This window comes from Neodiprion pinetum, chromosome 5 (genome assembly GCF_021155775.2).
Source record: "Neodiprion pinetum isolate iyNeoPine1 chromosome 5, iyNeoPine1.2, whole genome shotgun sequence".
Taxonomy (NCBI): Eukaryota; Metazoa; Arthropoda; class Insecta; order Hymenoptera; family Diprionidae; genus Neodiprion; species Neodiprion pinetum.
The window spans coordinates 13,148,508-13,164,326 of NC_060236.1; the positions used below are offsets into that span (position 1 = coordinate 13,148,508).

The 15,819-nt window shown below is 42.2% G+C and overlaps 2 protein-coding genes across 3 annotated transcripts in view; both read left to right on the forward strand.

The window, feature by feature from the left end:
- Positions 1–9,170, forward strand: part of LOC138190984 (uncharacterized) — a 29,537-nt gene extending 20,367 nt beyond the window's left edge. The window contains exons 4-5 of the mRNA XM_069136154.1: positions 8,561–8,742; positions 8,855–9,170. Coding sequence (XP_068992255.1) covers positions 8,561–8,742; positions 8,855–9,170 — 498 coding nt within the window. The remainder of the gene's footprint in view (positions 1–8,560; positions 8,743–8,854) is intronic.
- Positions 1–15,819, forward strand: part of Calx (sodium/calcium exchanger 3) — a 1,242,927-nt gene that overhangs the window by 1,152,622 nt on the left and 74,486 nt on the right. The gene's annotated exons all lie outside the window — the stretch shown is intronic.

The following is a 15,819-nucleotide window of genomic DNA, read 5'->3' on the forward strand; positions in this document are numbered from 1 at the left end:
TGGCCGCCTGGCGTGATTAACACGCCTCGAAATCGTTAATTCGCTATATCTCGGCAATTAACTCGGTAGCTCAGTAGCGTGGAGAGCGAAGGGGTAATTTTTGGGGAGAGAGAGCGAGACCTTCGAAACCAACACGTTATTTAACCAAATTAAAATAAAATAAAATAATATATTTCACGACAGCGATAATATCGACAAAAGAAAGAGTAATTCAAAATTCGCTCTTCGCGATTCAAAAATCAAATACTTAGATCTAACAAAAAAAATTAGAAACAAATCTAGAAGACCTCTAAGCCTACGTGCGCTAGTCGCTGCCTTAATAATAAACAATAACTCAAAAACCAAAACCAAAATCGTACTCGACGCGCTATCCGCGATCGTCCTCTACGAAATACAGCGCTCATCGCCAAACCACAATGCTAACTCGCAAGGGCAATAACTAGAACCAAACCTTTTTCGACGCGCTAATCGCACCTCTAGTTTTTATTCGTAATTACGTCTGTCTCCACGGTAATCGTATTACTTTTATCACAACGCGTCCGAACTCAATCCGTATTCGCAATTCCCTCAAATTTCACAAATCGCCTCGCTTACCCGAGCGTTCACGCACGACGATATGCGTCCTACACTAGAGGTGATACCTTCACTCAAGCTGACTCGACTGGACCCCGTGCAGCGGAATTTGGCCGCACTCAATTTGAAACAAGAGTGACTCGACTCAAAACCGTGACTCGACTTTATACCGTACACAAACCAAATGTTACTCTCCGTGTTCTCGCGAGAACTCAGACTAGGGCCATCAAACAAGGAAATCGGCAAACAAATTTCGAGTGCTTCTCTAACTCAACGAGTAACTGGCCAACCGTTGATCGGTGCGCCGATCTAAATTGCACTCGAAATACGTTCGCAAAGAATTAACAGCGCTTAGCGCTTCGCAGCCACACCAAAAATGCGCCAACACCATCCTCGGCCATGACGCACACAAATTACTACTCTCTGTATTTTTTTTCATTTTTTCTTTTCTCAACAACAACGTTAGCGAACCGTCGCCAGGACTCGAGTGTCGAGTTCCGCTAATCAGAGCCGCAATTCGAACATGCCTCGAACATAAATGCTATCAGTCGTGAAAAACTCTTCCGCTCCAATTGGTGTTCTCTTTACGAAATTCTTATAGCCTAATTTATCGCTATCGTTGACTCCCGCTGTTGCTGGGCGCTGATTGGCTGTCCAAGTCTCCGGTATCCCGTAGTTCGACAGTGGCGTGGTGACGACTTCGTGAGGTTGCCTGACGTCAGTGTGGTGAGTGGAGGCTGCGGCTCGCCGGCCATCAACGCGAATCTCGTCCACCTTGGTTTTCCTCGCGGCAGATCTCTACGTTGGCACTCTCTCCGTAGCCTCGTGTGAGGCCCTCCTCTCGTCACGCTCCGTCGCGACTGTGATCCTATAACGCCGTCGAATTTGCCGCCGATCCCGTGTATGATGTCGCATTTACTCGAAACAAAAAAAAAAAAAAAAAAAAAAATCCTGAAAAGTCGTATTCGCCAGACCGAAAAATTTCCCCTCTTAGAGTATCGGATGCGTCACCTTTGCCCTGGCGCTCTTTTACGAAATAATTAGCGGTCTGATCGAGGGATGCCTAATTTCAAGTTTCATCTAGGGATCGGGGAGCCGTTTGGAACGCGCATCAAAAATGCTACGTCACAATCTATAGGCTCTCGTGGGTCTATATATCCATACAACAATTTTAACGTTTTTTGGTTTATATCTATGACCCAAATACGTTTCCAACGAAGGGCTGTTTCATTCTGTCTTTCACTTCCTATTGTAACGTTTTAAAGAAAAGAGAATGAGAAAAGTGGGCGGTAGAATATTTATTTAAAAGTCCGATTCTAGATTTAAACGTCACGCCTCTTTCATCTCCCAAACTCAAGTGTTCAATCAATTTGTCGATCGTTGTCACGTCAGCCAAGTCTTCGTTCGTCCACTGTCTTGTCATAGATCGAACAATCCGAACGTTACACTTTTATAAATTACTAATTTCGATACTCCACGTTCTTTGCAATTTCAAAAATGAAATATCTAAAACTATTTCATTTTTTTCAAATATATCTTCTCATGATACATTAAAAAGTTTTCTCTTCAGAAAAACACTGTTCAAATTACTTGGCGTTGTTTTTATACTTTTTAGAGGTATTTGGGGGGGATGTTTTATAATCACTGTGTAAGCGAATTTTTCAATCTCTAATTATTGGTATTTCTGGGGTGGGCATTCAGTATCCGGGCGGGGGGGGGGGGCTGGGTGGCAAGCCCCCCCCCCCCCCCCCCCGTAGTTACGCCAATGTGGCCGAGGTGCAGTCAAAACCAGCGTCACAGTACATACAGTAGAATCCGAATATAACGACTTCGTTTATAACGACTAACTGTTTTTAGCGACGAAAATGCAAACTCAAATTGGGTTTCATATAGACATGGTATGAAAACATATCTGTATAGTACGAATCCGGTTTGAGCAATCATCTACTTATAGCGACATATTTTGACAATAAAAAAATAAATAAATAAGTTAAGACTCGTAACGCAAGCGAAAATGAGTTCCGTGAAGCGAAAGTGTTTCTCAATTGTAGAAAAAAGTGGATTCGGAAAATAAATCGAGAGGACGACCAACCAATGTGATGTACATAGAAGAGCGAAAAATTAGACGACGGGAACAGCAGCGAAAATATAGGGAAGCGAACAAAAAATATCATACTGGCTTTTCAACCAACGAACAGAAAGGAGGAGTTTCAACCAGCAGACAAGGCGATGAAGATGGTGGATGGTCGGAAGTATCACAAAGGAAAAAGGAAAATAAAATTTTAAGTGCGAAGAACCAAATAAGCCAGAGAATAGTAATAAACAAATATTCCTATAACCAGGCAAGAGGACGACCATGATCGATGTTGGCCACAAGAAAGAGAGGTGTTTTACGGAGTGAACAGCAACATAAATATAGAGAAAAAAAAAATATAAAGAAGGTGATTTTGGAGAATAACGGGCAGAGCGGTAGCAAAAATAATTCAGAAAGTCAAGGAGATAGACAGATATCAATAGAGAAGGAACACCAATTTTCAACCAACGAATGGAAGCTTAGATTGATGAAAAAAAGAAAAGTAAGCACAGAAGGAATTGAAGTGGACAGCAAGTGCAGGACCTGTCATTAAATCAACATGAAGAAATTCGCCTGTCTACTAGACAATGCGTAAGGAAATAGTGAGGCGCGAAGCGCCGAACAACGAGGCGCGTAGCGCCGAGATGGTGTTGGCGCGCGAAGCGCGCAGGGGCGAAGCCCCTAGTTATCAAAAAAAAAGAATATGTGTGATGGTGGCAGCCAACGTGAGTGGCTCAGTTAAAACAAAACCTCTCGCAATCGGGAAATCTCAATATCCCAGATGTTTTAAAAATGAACGGCACTTGCCAGTGGATTATAAGAGCAATCGTAAGACCTGGATGCTCTTAGTTGACAACTGTCCTGCACATCCCAATATTGCTGACCTAAAAAGCGTAAACCTGGTGTTTCTGCCTCCCAAGACGACTTCGGTATTGCAATCAATGGATCAAGAGATTGAAGAATTAAAATTCTTGACCTCGTTGATGATGAAGTGGTAAATATTGGTGAGCAGTTAGTAAGTGTGTTATGTAAACGTTTTGACCCGAGTAGGGGCCATCCTCAGAAGAAAACAATTATTTATTTAAACACCAAGAACATAGAAATTCAACAGTTAAGAAGATGAGATCAATGGATATCACAATATTGAGAATAATTATCCACTGTACATTGGAGAGTAACATTCCAAATATCTATTCTAACTAATAAATGTATGTAAACTGCACAAAAAAACTGTATGACAGCTGCACTAGAACCATTCGACCAAATAATGGCCTTAGAAGATCGGCGTGTATCCGATGCCAAGGAATCGTTGGGCACGCCCATGGGGTCAGAGTGATTTTTGGTGGGTTTCCAAATATGGTCTACATTTAGTTGTTATCTCGTCAATTTCCTTATCTATCCCTGACCACCACACAAACAAACGTGCCAAAGCTTTCATACGTGTACTGCCAAAGTGACTGTGATGTAGTTCTCTTAATACTAATGGCTGCAGTTTTTCTGGGATAATCACGTAATGGCCCCATTAGAGACAGTTATTTTCGATTGTTAGGGCATCTCGCCTGTTCCAAAAAATTTCTAGATCAGTATCATCATTTTCTTTCTCTGACCATCCATCCATGCAATGCCTCATGACTTTACATAAAATTCGATCTTCTCGCGTTGCTTGTTGGACGTCTTTCCAATTTAGAGAAGTAAAATCAAATTTTTTCATTTCGTTCAGATATGCGTATGCTATATCTTGTAACACTGGGAATTTTTTCGCGTGATCATCCGTATCTGACAAAGGTAAACGACTTAGCCAGTCCGCATAGTTCGACGTCCCTCGAATGTGCTTAACTGTGTAACGAAAAGGGGCTAAAAAAATTGCCCATCGCTGTAAGCGTGCTGCTGCTATTTCAGGTATAGATTTTGTATGACTGAAAATTCGTATCAGAGCCGCCGAGTCTGTTTGCAAGATGAATTCACTTCCGTATAAATACTCATAGAATTTACGAACTCCGAAGATAATGGCCAGGCCTTCTTTGTCTATTTGTGAGTAATTTCTTTCTGTGGCGTTAAGAGAACGGCTTGCAAAACAAACTGGGCGGTCTGCGTCATCCTGATCCCGATGCGCGAGTACCGCGCTAATGCCATAGGGCGAAGCATCACATGTGAGTACTATTGTTTTCTCCGGGTCAAAATGAACTAGAACTTTTTCTGGTGACAATTCTTTTTTCATTGCTTCAAAAACTTTGGTGCATTCATCCGTCCACTCGAATTTCCCTTTTTCTAAACTTGCGTACAATGGTCGCAATTTTTGGGCCATGTTTTCTATGAATCGGCTATAATAATTTATAGATGCCAAAAAACTACGTAACTCTGAAACGTCTTTGGGAGCTGGTGCATTTTTTACACTCAATACTTTGTCCTGCAGCGCTCATATTCCTTCGCGATTTATTTTGAACTCGAGATAACGCACTTCCGGTTGTAAGAAAGTCCATTTTTCAAATTTTAAACGCAATCCAGCTTCACTTAAACGTTTCATTACTTCTTTCAATCTCAGTAAATGAGTCTCTAAATCAACAGACGCTATCAAAATGTCATTAATGAAAACCTAATAATAATGTTGCCATTATCCTCTGAAATGATCCTGGGCCGGTTGATACCCCATAGGGTATCTATTGTACTGGAACAATCCGAGGTGCGTACTTATTACCACAAGTTTTTTTGAATCTTTTGCTAACGGCAACTGTTGGTAAGCTTCTGATGGATCGAGCTTTGTGAATAATTCACCCCTTCTTAGAGTTTCCAAAACTTCTTCAACTTTCGGTAAAGGATAATGATCAATTTCTAAGTATTTATTTAGAGTGACCTTGAAGTCACCACAGAGTCGAACCGAGCCGTCGCTCTTCAGCACAGGCACCACCGGTGAGCCCCAGTCACTGTATTCTACTGGAAAAATTATTTTCAAAGCTTCTAATCTTGACAATTTACGCGCGACCTTCTTGCGTAACGCCCATGGTATTTTTCTGGGTTGCAGGAATTTGAGACGAGCTTCTTCTTTAAGTGTTAATATTAATTCTCCTTTTGTAAACGTGCCTATGCCGGCTTCAAAAATCTTAGGGAATTCGCGTTTCAATTTTTCCGTTTCTACGGTGTTTTTTACCTTTACAGTTTGCTTCGAGCTATCTAGCTTGCTAGTAACGACCGCGTGCATATTGTTTTGGAAACGAATTGGCCACAACCCAAAGGCCTGCAACCAGTTGCGACCTAGAAGGGGTGGACCTCCCTCTTTTACTACGTGTGATATTAAATTATTCTTAATACCGTTTCTCTCTGCTGTTATCTTTAAATATCCTAAAGATGGTATAAGAAGCTTGTTGTACGTTCGCAGTGTTACTTTAGAAGTTATCAACGGTGCGTGTGAGAAAAAATTTTCATAACACTGCTTAGAGATTACTGCCGGTCTGGCGCCCGAATCTATTTCCATTTTCAGTGGTGAATTGTTTATTGTAATCGTTTAAAACTGAGGCTCCACCATAACCTCTAATACTTTTCTGTTTACTGACTCACCGGTAACAACTTCGGAAGTATTTATGGCTCATACTGGAAAAAAATCGCTTTCAAAACAGTCGTTATCAAATACTTCATTTTTGTTTTCTCCCTCAGCTATTTCTCTGTCTACGTAATTTTGAGCGCGCCAAGAATGCTGTTTTAATCTCTTTTTGTTACACATTTTATAAATATGACCTTGTGTGCCGCATTCGCTACAATATTTACTCCGTAAGTAACACTCGGATTTCATGTGATTTTTCCCGACGCAACAGTGACAAGCCGTTCCTGAATTTGTTTCCGGTGGTCTCGATGATTTGTTGTTGCTTCCCCGCTAATTCCATTGCCCTTCGGATGGTGCTCCGCGTCTTTGCGGTGCGCCTGCGTATCCTCGCCCCGCGCCTCGATTTTGCGTGTATTTCACGATATGCATGTCTGCTTTCTCCTGCGCGGTTGATACTTCTTTCGACGCTGATGTTGTTTGAAAACCCCCGGATTTTTCATCAGCTGACTCAACTGTTTTTGCTAATTTGATGAGATCTTCTAGCGTGGAAGACGACTCCTTTAATAATTCATATCTCACTCGCTTCTTTTGAACACCCGAAATAAGTTGGTCCTTTACTTGCGTGTTAATTTCCGTCACTACGAACTGGCATTTCTGCGCTATTGTTCGTAGAGCTAGTACATAGTCTTGTATAGACTCGTCGGACTTTTGTTTACGTTCTCGGAAGGTGTATCGTTGAAGGTGCTCGTTTGGTTTCGGGCTAAAGTCGGCAGAGAGTTTTTCTTTCAGCACCGTACATGTGAGCGTTGAAGGCTCGGCTGAACCTGTGATTCCCGGTAATTCGGCGAAAACCACTGTTGAAAGTCTCGTCAACAGAATCGTGGCTTTTTTTTCTCTGGTATATCATTTAGCATTATGAAAGCTTCGAGCTGTTGCACGAAAGCTTCCCAATTTTCACCTTTTTTAAACTGTTCGATCTGACCGACCCACATGGCTGCCATCGCGTGCGATCCGCCGATTCGAATTTCCGGCACACCTAATTCTATTTTAGTTAGTATCTCAAGAAATGGCCCTGTCTCTTTCACGAATTTTCGAAATATCTTTCGAATAGTGTCAATTGTCGCGTTCGCACTGATTTCAACTTTAAACTTGTCACATATACTCGATAACTCGGTTTTATGTAAATCTTGAATCCAACCCGTTCGGCCACTATACACAAGTTCGTTAATTTCCGCCCAATTTATGTCCTCATCATTTCTCAACATACTTTTCTTAATTTATGTATTCATCCCATCCTCGTCACCACTGAGGAGTCATGCAATAAGGGGCAATAAAATAGTCTGTTTGCTATATCGCGATTTATTAACGCTCGGTGTTTCCAGGTATACAAGCCTCGTGGGCCAAAATCCTACTGACTAAATTTCACCTCGCGCATCACCCATCGATACACTCATACATGCGACTTTGACGTTTCGCTCACGTGACGCCTTACGGCTGTCACATAAACAATTAAGGGAAAGTTTACCTTATTTAAGATCAGAGTATAAAACACCAGTCAGGAATCATAAAATTCAAGAAAGAGAGATGGTTCTTCGGATTAGGTGATCGAAGACCATTGACAGCTGCTTCAATCGACAAACAATGTAGATTACATAAAATTATTTACACTTATTGAATAAATTAATGGTGAGATATTCCGGAAAGCAAAGGTCATAAAGTTAATGAAGGTGCCGACAATCATTGTGAATTGGGATCCTCATCTCCCAGTTCTCCAGATCAAAAATAATTCGGTAAACTGTTGAACGTAAATAGAAACCAACAACTCTTGAGCAAATTACCGGTAACCCTGAGAGAAGGCAAACGGGGATAGCATGAAATAGAAACAATAGCACAGTGGGAAACTCAAAATATGTACAACTTATTATTAGAGCTAGACAATGTGTGAAATGTGGTCAGTAAGGAGTTTGTAGACATTACTCAGGTATTCAACATCTTGTCTAAGGTTGTCAGAATTTGAATGCCCTATAATGTTTCACATCTCTAGTAATAGGCATTTACAGTATTTAGCTTCTTCACCGAGGATCTTTACATTATCATAAATCAAGGAATGATCACTGTTGATCACATGTTTTGTTAGTGCCATGTGTAGGTCATCATTCTCATGAATATTACGCTGGTGTTCTTTAAGTCTGGTATCGAGATGGCGATCAGTCTGTCGAATATAGACTTGATTACAGTCTTTGCATGATATTTTATATACCACATTTGATCGTTTGCCCATAGGGATCCTATCCTTTCCAGAATCAAAGACCAATTGTAGGTCATGTGAATTTTTTCCCACAAACTTAACATTATGTTTTGAAAACAACCTGTTCAAGGCTTCAAAGAGACCAGATACATATGGGATAGAGATAAAAGTGGTGACAGATCGGTTGTTATCATCAACACAAGAAGAACAGAAGGATCAAGAGATTATTCGAGCCTTGAAATCACACTTTCGTAAAAACCTTGTCCTGAAAATTATCCAATGTCTTGACGGCGGTGAAGCCAGCAGTGCTGAGTACCCAAAGATTTACTGTTGTCGCTGGTATTCTAAGGAAGCACGATGCCTGGATCAAACTCACGCAAACGACCATTTTCGACAGTTATAAACACGCTGGGTTTATCCGCAGAATTGAAGACTGTACTATAACCTCAGACGCAGATAACGTTGGCGAAGAAGACGACGTACCGCTGAACGTTTGGACAAGGGCTATTGATAATCAGCTACCCATAACAAACGAGGACTTTGAACAATATGCGTGTATTGACGATGCTGTCGCCACAAGCGAAGAACCGTCGGATGAAAACATTGTGCAAAATATCATCGCCAACGACGCCAACAACCAAAACGACGGTGATGATGACGAACCGGAGGAGACTTATTCGACTCTTAGTGCCTCTGAAGCTGTGAAGGCTGCTGAAACGTTCGATGTGTGTTCAAATTAACTTTGATAATGATGTAATGAAGAGTATGATGTCTCGTATTCACAATGCTGTACGAAGTTCTTACTATCGAACAAAAATCGGTCACAAACAAACTGGAATTACAGACTTTTTACGTCCGAAACATGCATAGAATGTAGGTACACTTGGGGAAAATGAATCTTAGACGGCTAATTTTCGTCGAAAATTACGTGTCAATCCAATAAGTCATTATCCCCGCGGTATTCTAAGGTTAGATTCGACGGTCATGGGTTATTTTATGTTTATTGAGATTGAGTTTGTTTCACGCTCGGCCGACTATGGTGCTGTAGGTTTTACTGTGTTGCCAACATAACTGTCTAATGTATAAAATTAGCCGTCTCAGATTCATTGTCCCCAAGTGTACATTATATACATATTATACATTTTATCTCTGATCAAACTGTAATATGTACATTATGTATGTATCTAATGTGCAATGTTAAAGTACATTTAAAGTTATTTTTTGTTAGGTTCAATACATATTTGTTTTATTTACATAGAAATGAGTCTATGTAACTATATTATGTGAATACATTGTAACGGACAGCTGTTCAAGAACGCATAATATCAACAATGCCCGTGGCATGCTCAAATCACGACAACAACTATAACGGACAGCTTATCGAGACCACCATCAACTCTGACATTGACCTACATAAACCAAAAATAATAAACAAAGACGACGGACGTTGACCAACGCATACCAGGACGATGACCCATAACAGGACACACGAATAGGGAAATGACGTCAACAAGATAACCTGACCACAGCCCTGGAAGAGTACAGAACTGGAGGTACACGAAGAGCGGGTACCAGTTGTCCGGCAAAGCGCCGAGATGCGTCATATTGTACGAAGTGTTACTCGTCCAGAGTTCATTCTCGAATTTAGCTTCACGAGTTGAGAGAGGAATTTCAAGGACAGAGCTTGGTTCGATATAAGAAAAGTATTGTAAAATTAGAGTCCATTTCTAAAGGGAGTTAGTAGAGAATAGATTGAAGCCGCGTACTTGGGACGTTTGAGCGGTAGGAACCATTGTTTGGGAGCAGAACCGATAAATTCTGAATATTATTATTTCGTTATTTTCATTTTTATTTTTGTTCACTACGGTTAACGTTATAAACCATATCGCCGTCTATGGACGATACCAATTGTTGCAGATATAAGTTTGAAAAACTGGTGGTATCGAAAAATTATCGACGGAGCCAGGAATCGAACCTGAGATCTAGAGATGCTTGACCGAAGCCTTCCTCCACTAGACCACCTAGCCGCCCTGACTCTGTTGTCGTTAATTCCTCTCATCACCAGTGAGTTCAAATTTTTTTTCTTGTGCTTGGTATGTATGAATAGAGAGTTTTCGTCTCTTGAGCACCCGATGTAAGAATGTATGTAGATGAATGTTTACATGTTGGAATCTTACGCTTCGTATGGGAAGCCATGCAAGACGGTCAAAGCCGTCTAATAAATGATTTGCAGATGTGCAGTATCATTAGTTACGAGAAGATTCATTGTCGGAGATATGAATTTAAAAAACTGGTGATTTGGAAAAATTAACGACGGAGCCAGGTGTTACGGGGTAGAATGCGTAGGCTCCGATGAGCGGTAATCGGGGCTTAGTCCACGCCCAGCCAAGGTGTTATTTGGCTATTATAGGGTCCGTTCACGTCGACTATGCACTCGCGTGCAACTACTCCCAATGCAGAAAGTGAATGGAATAGAAAGGGATCGGTATTAAGGAAAGGTGAACGATTCAAAGTATATGATTGTTTATTAGTAGTCAATGCAACGGAGTCAGTCGAGGGAAAAAGGTATGGTCTTGGTTTAGAGGGATAGGTGTCTTGCTTGAGCGCTAGGATGGATCTGCTTAGTTGAGCGGGATGTAGAAGGCAAGCTAGCCGCGAGTTTCAGAAGAATCTGCTGACTCGCGGACGATAAGAGTAGACCACAGAGCGTAAGGTAACTAAGAGTGTGGGAAAGGAATAAGAAGTCTGGAGGACGTAACATGCCCCCCCTTGGAGAAAAACGTTCGATGAGGGTACGGAATAGGATGTTCAGAAGGAAGTGGAATGCCATTAAACGTACTGACTCACTTACAGAATATTACAAAGAAAAGTCTTAAAATCTAGCGCCTAGGTATTAGTGCGCGTTTAAGTGGGTTAGTATACATTTGATTAAAAGAAATTTTCAAATGACATCTTATCGTACTGACTCACTTACAGAATATTACAAGAGAGAGTCTTAAAATATAGCGCCTAGATGTTAGTGCGCGTTTAAGTGGGTTAGTATACATTTGAACAAAGTTTCTCCGGATGACATCATATAAATGTGGTGGTATATATGATAGATATTGTGTATGTTATAAACGAAACTTATGCAACATGCTGATGATTATATTATGGCTGCAGATTATCACGGGCAGAATAGGGCAATGAAAAAATATGATTGCTAATAGCGGAGAGCTTAGCGCCAGACTTCGAGGGGTTCGGAGCTATCGTTAAGGCTTTGCTCGGGGAGCAATTTACGCAGTTTAGGGATGCCTAGTTCCGTCATTTCAATTTCCGATTAGGTACGGAGCAGCGACGAAGAGCGAGGAGGCAGGTCATCGGGAAATGGTATTATTTCTAGGTGCGGGTGATGGATGGCATGGCGCGTAGGAGTTTGGGGTTTTGTACGACGCGGGTGAGAGATATGTTTAAGGCTGGAAATAATTTGTTCTGGTCATAGAATTTTAGGGTGGACGATACCTTTTTGGGCGAAGGGGATAGCGTCTACTAAGCTGGACAGGTCAAGTTCGTATTCGTTCAAGCGTCGGTCCAGGTCAATTAGTCGGTTAAGTGTGCCAATTTCAATTCATTGAAATGGACGATTTTAGTTTTTCGGGGGGTAATCCAAATTTCAGCGTTAATATTGTCAATTATACGTTTAATCGTATACACTCCTTTATAGTGGTCGTCGAATTTGGATCGGGTTTCATTTAGTAGATAGACCTTTTGACCTGCTTCGAAATTTTGGCTGTTGACATTACGGTTGTAATACGTCTTGGAACGATGCTTTGCTTGTTGTAGGTTGGACGCGGCGTGTTTTCGTATGCTGAATAGATTAGCGATTGAGTCTAGAAGGAAGGAATCGTAGGAACGAGTATACGCGCTGGCAGGATTCGCATCTGTTGGGAGTCCGGCTTGAGAGCCAAAAATTAGTTGGTGGGAGGTGAAGTTAGTACCTTCGTGCTTCGCGGTGTTATAACGAAAAATTGCAAAGCGGATGTAATCGTCCCAGTCGTTACCAGCATCCGTGTAGTGTTTGATGTGTTCAGTGGGAACAAGGTGACTGCGTTCTAGCGATCCGTTAGACTATGGGCGGTAAGCTGTGGTTCGTATTTGCTTAATTTTGAAAAGTTTACGAAGTTGTTTGATGACTGTGCTCATAAAATTCTGTCTTTGTTCTGTAAGTATTGCTCGAGGAGCACCGTAACATGTAATGTATTCTTTTGCGAATGTTGCGCCTATAGTTTTGGCGGTGGCACCAGGTAAAGGAATGACGTCCAGGAATTTTGTCGAATTGCATTGTATCGTCAAGAGATATTTGTTGTTCGATTTAGTAAGGGGTAGAGGTCCAACAATATCTAATGCCACTTTGACGAATGCATCGGCAGGCGTGTCCGTTATCATTATTCGCAATTTGGTTTTTACTCTGACCAATTTTTTTCTTTGGCAACTCTCGCAGTTCTTATGGAATATTGGATTTGTTCTTTCATACGGGGCCAAAAATGCTTTTGTCTAATGCGGTTATATATTTTAGTGACACCTTAATGACCGCCGACTAACGATTCGTGGCATTCTCTGATTATTTCTTTTCGTGAACATTCGTCTGGGATGACAGTACGTGTTTCGACAAAGCATGATTTGAATTTCTAAGTCTGCGAAAATATAGGATAGAAGTTTATGGAAAACGCAGGGATCGAGAGCGTCTAAACTATCATCGGTCATCGGGAGGGCAAGAGACTTTAGGTTTGAATCGGCTGAAGCCGTTTTGAGTTTGGACAATAGCTTGAAGATATCGTATGGGTTGCTTTTATCTGAGCTTTATGTTTTCAATACTAGGGTGAAAATACGTCGACTATTGTGCTTAGATTCAATGATATCAAATGTTCGCGGACGAGGCCTCATTACTATTTTTGGGTCAACGATATTCTCGTCGGCAAGTTGGGCTGGTAAACCCTTAATCCAAGCGCAGTCTGTCGATATGAAGTGCGCATAGTTGGTTTTGAGCATCAAAAGTCCATCATTGGTATCTTTGACTTTGTCTGATACTGGTATGTCGTCCAAGTTGTCAATAAAATATGCGAAACCGTGAGGGTCATTAATTTGATCATCGTTAGTGTTAAGAGCACTGTCATGGTTATGGTCAGTAATTTCCGTATGGGAGTCGAATTGTTGAGTGCACGTACAGTATTCGGTGTCTGTGAGCAAGTCGGAACTGTCGTCGTTATCAGAGGTGGGCGGGAAAGGTGAGGGGGGAGGAGAACAAGAGTGTAAGGAAGGGTTCGTCGGCATGGAAGTAGCGGGGGGTATCTCCTAGCGCGACGCGGAGGCCCGACAGGGGGGGGGGGGGGGAGGGGGCATAATGACGTCAGTGGATGGGGGCGGAGATGGAATCGGACGAGGTGCTGCAGGTTTAGTTAGACGTTCCGATTTCTTTCGCAGATAGCGGTGGACGTAATCCAGATGTGGAAGGGACAGGGTCAGGGGGGTTAGTATGAACGGGTGGGGGTGTAATGCAGGGGCGCGCAGTGGCAGGAAGCGCAGGGTCGAGGCGGCAAACGGTGATACTTATTTTCGAATTTTTAAAAACATAATGGATCATTCTGCGTACCACGCTCCATTCTAATTTGTCGAGTCCGCAACCTATCAATGGCATCGAGACGGATGTTACGCCACCTTCTTGCAAGGTTTTCCTAAAGTTAACCAAGGTGTCAAAAAAAACGTGGGGCAAAGGTTTGTCACTGTATTTGGGCTTCGTAACGAGGTTATAGATTTTTCGGTTTCCAGGCACCACAGAAATAACGTCAGTCACAGTCAGGTCGAATTCTCTTAGTTGTTCGCGGTTTATGAATTTACGTTCTGCCAGTTCTGAAGCGATTCCTTTTGACATTTGGCAGTCAACCGATATGCAATAAACCAAGTTATCCTTTTGCTGGAAAAGGTCAGCTTTTATTTCTTTGATACATCTTTTACGCATGAGAGGAAAAGTTTCGCTTTCTATGAGGAAATCGCTATAAGAAGGGCCCGGTAAATCGGTGGCTGGACACAAGTCATCGGTTCGTGATCCAGTTTCTGGGGTCTCTAAGTCATCCGAGCTGAGGGAAGAATCTGAAAAGTAGCTCAGGTACGGTCTTTTATGAGGCCCAGGATTTGTTGAAGAATTTGTTTCGCGATGGCGTTCAGGTTGGCGATGTCTGGGATTGGTGCCGGGGCAACGAGGGGGAGTTTGAGGAGCAACGGAGTTTCTTTATCGCTGAACTCATCGTCGGAGAGATCAGAAGAATCAGAGGAATCAGAGGAGTATATCATCTTACAGGGTTGTGAGATTTTAGGGTGCTTCAGCGGAGCTGGGTTGGTGGACTCGTCTGTGGTCTGTCGAGGGCGTCTGGGGTACTGATGAGTCTTGTTTGTGCGATTTTTTGGTTTATCGCTAGAGGCCTCAGTCGTTGGACGGGGGCGTTTTGCATCTATAGGAAGAATTTGAGCGGTGTCGGGCGGTGCGTTCCTGGACAGAGCATCAGCGTTGGTATTAGATTTTCCGGACTTGTATTTCGTATCAAAGTCGTACTCTGATAGTTCGAAGCTCCATCGTAATAAACGGGAATTAGGCTTCGTGACGCGTTTTACCCATTTGAGTGGCTCGTGGTCTGTTATTAAAGTGAACTTCTGACCATAGATCTAGGGGCGGAAGTGATTCATACTCCAGTAGGCGGCTAAGAATTCTTTATCAGGTACCGAGTAGTTTCATTCAGCGGGCTTGAGGGCTCGGGATGCGTATGCTACCGGTAGGTCGGCACCGTCTTTATCTTGACTGAGAACTGCACCTATCGCGAATTTTGACGTGTCTGTAGTGAGCGCGAATGGTTTGTTGAAGTCCGGGTGTTGTAGAATTGATTCTTTGCATGAACAATCGCGTAAGGTTTCGAAGGCAGACTGGTGTTCGGACGTCCAGATGAAAGGTGTATCCTTCTTCGTTAAATTGTCAAGGCATTTAGCAATTTTTCCAAAATTTGGAACAAATCTTCGGTAGTAACCTAAAGGGTCAAGGAACTGTCTAACATTTTTCAGACTTTTGGGGACAGGATACTCTTTTACAGCTATTAATTTACCAGGGTCAGGTTTTACTCCTGACTCAGTTATGAGGTGTCCGGGGTAAACGACTTCCTTGCGCAAGAATTCGCACTTGTCTGGCTGTAGAGTTAAACCAGCAGCGGTTAGTCGCTTCATTAATTTCTGAAATTTAATTTCATGTTCTTGCAAGTTTCGAGCGTAAATAACTATGTCATCTAAATATACCAACATCTCGTTGCCTTGTAGGCCTAGGAGGACTTGGTCCATGAGCCTTTAAAACGTGGCGGGGGCGTTCTTTAG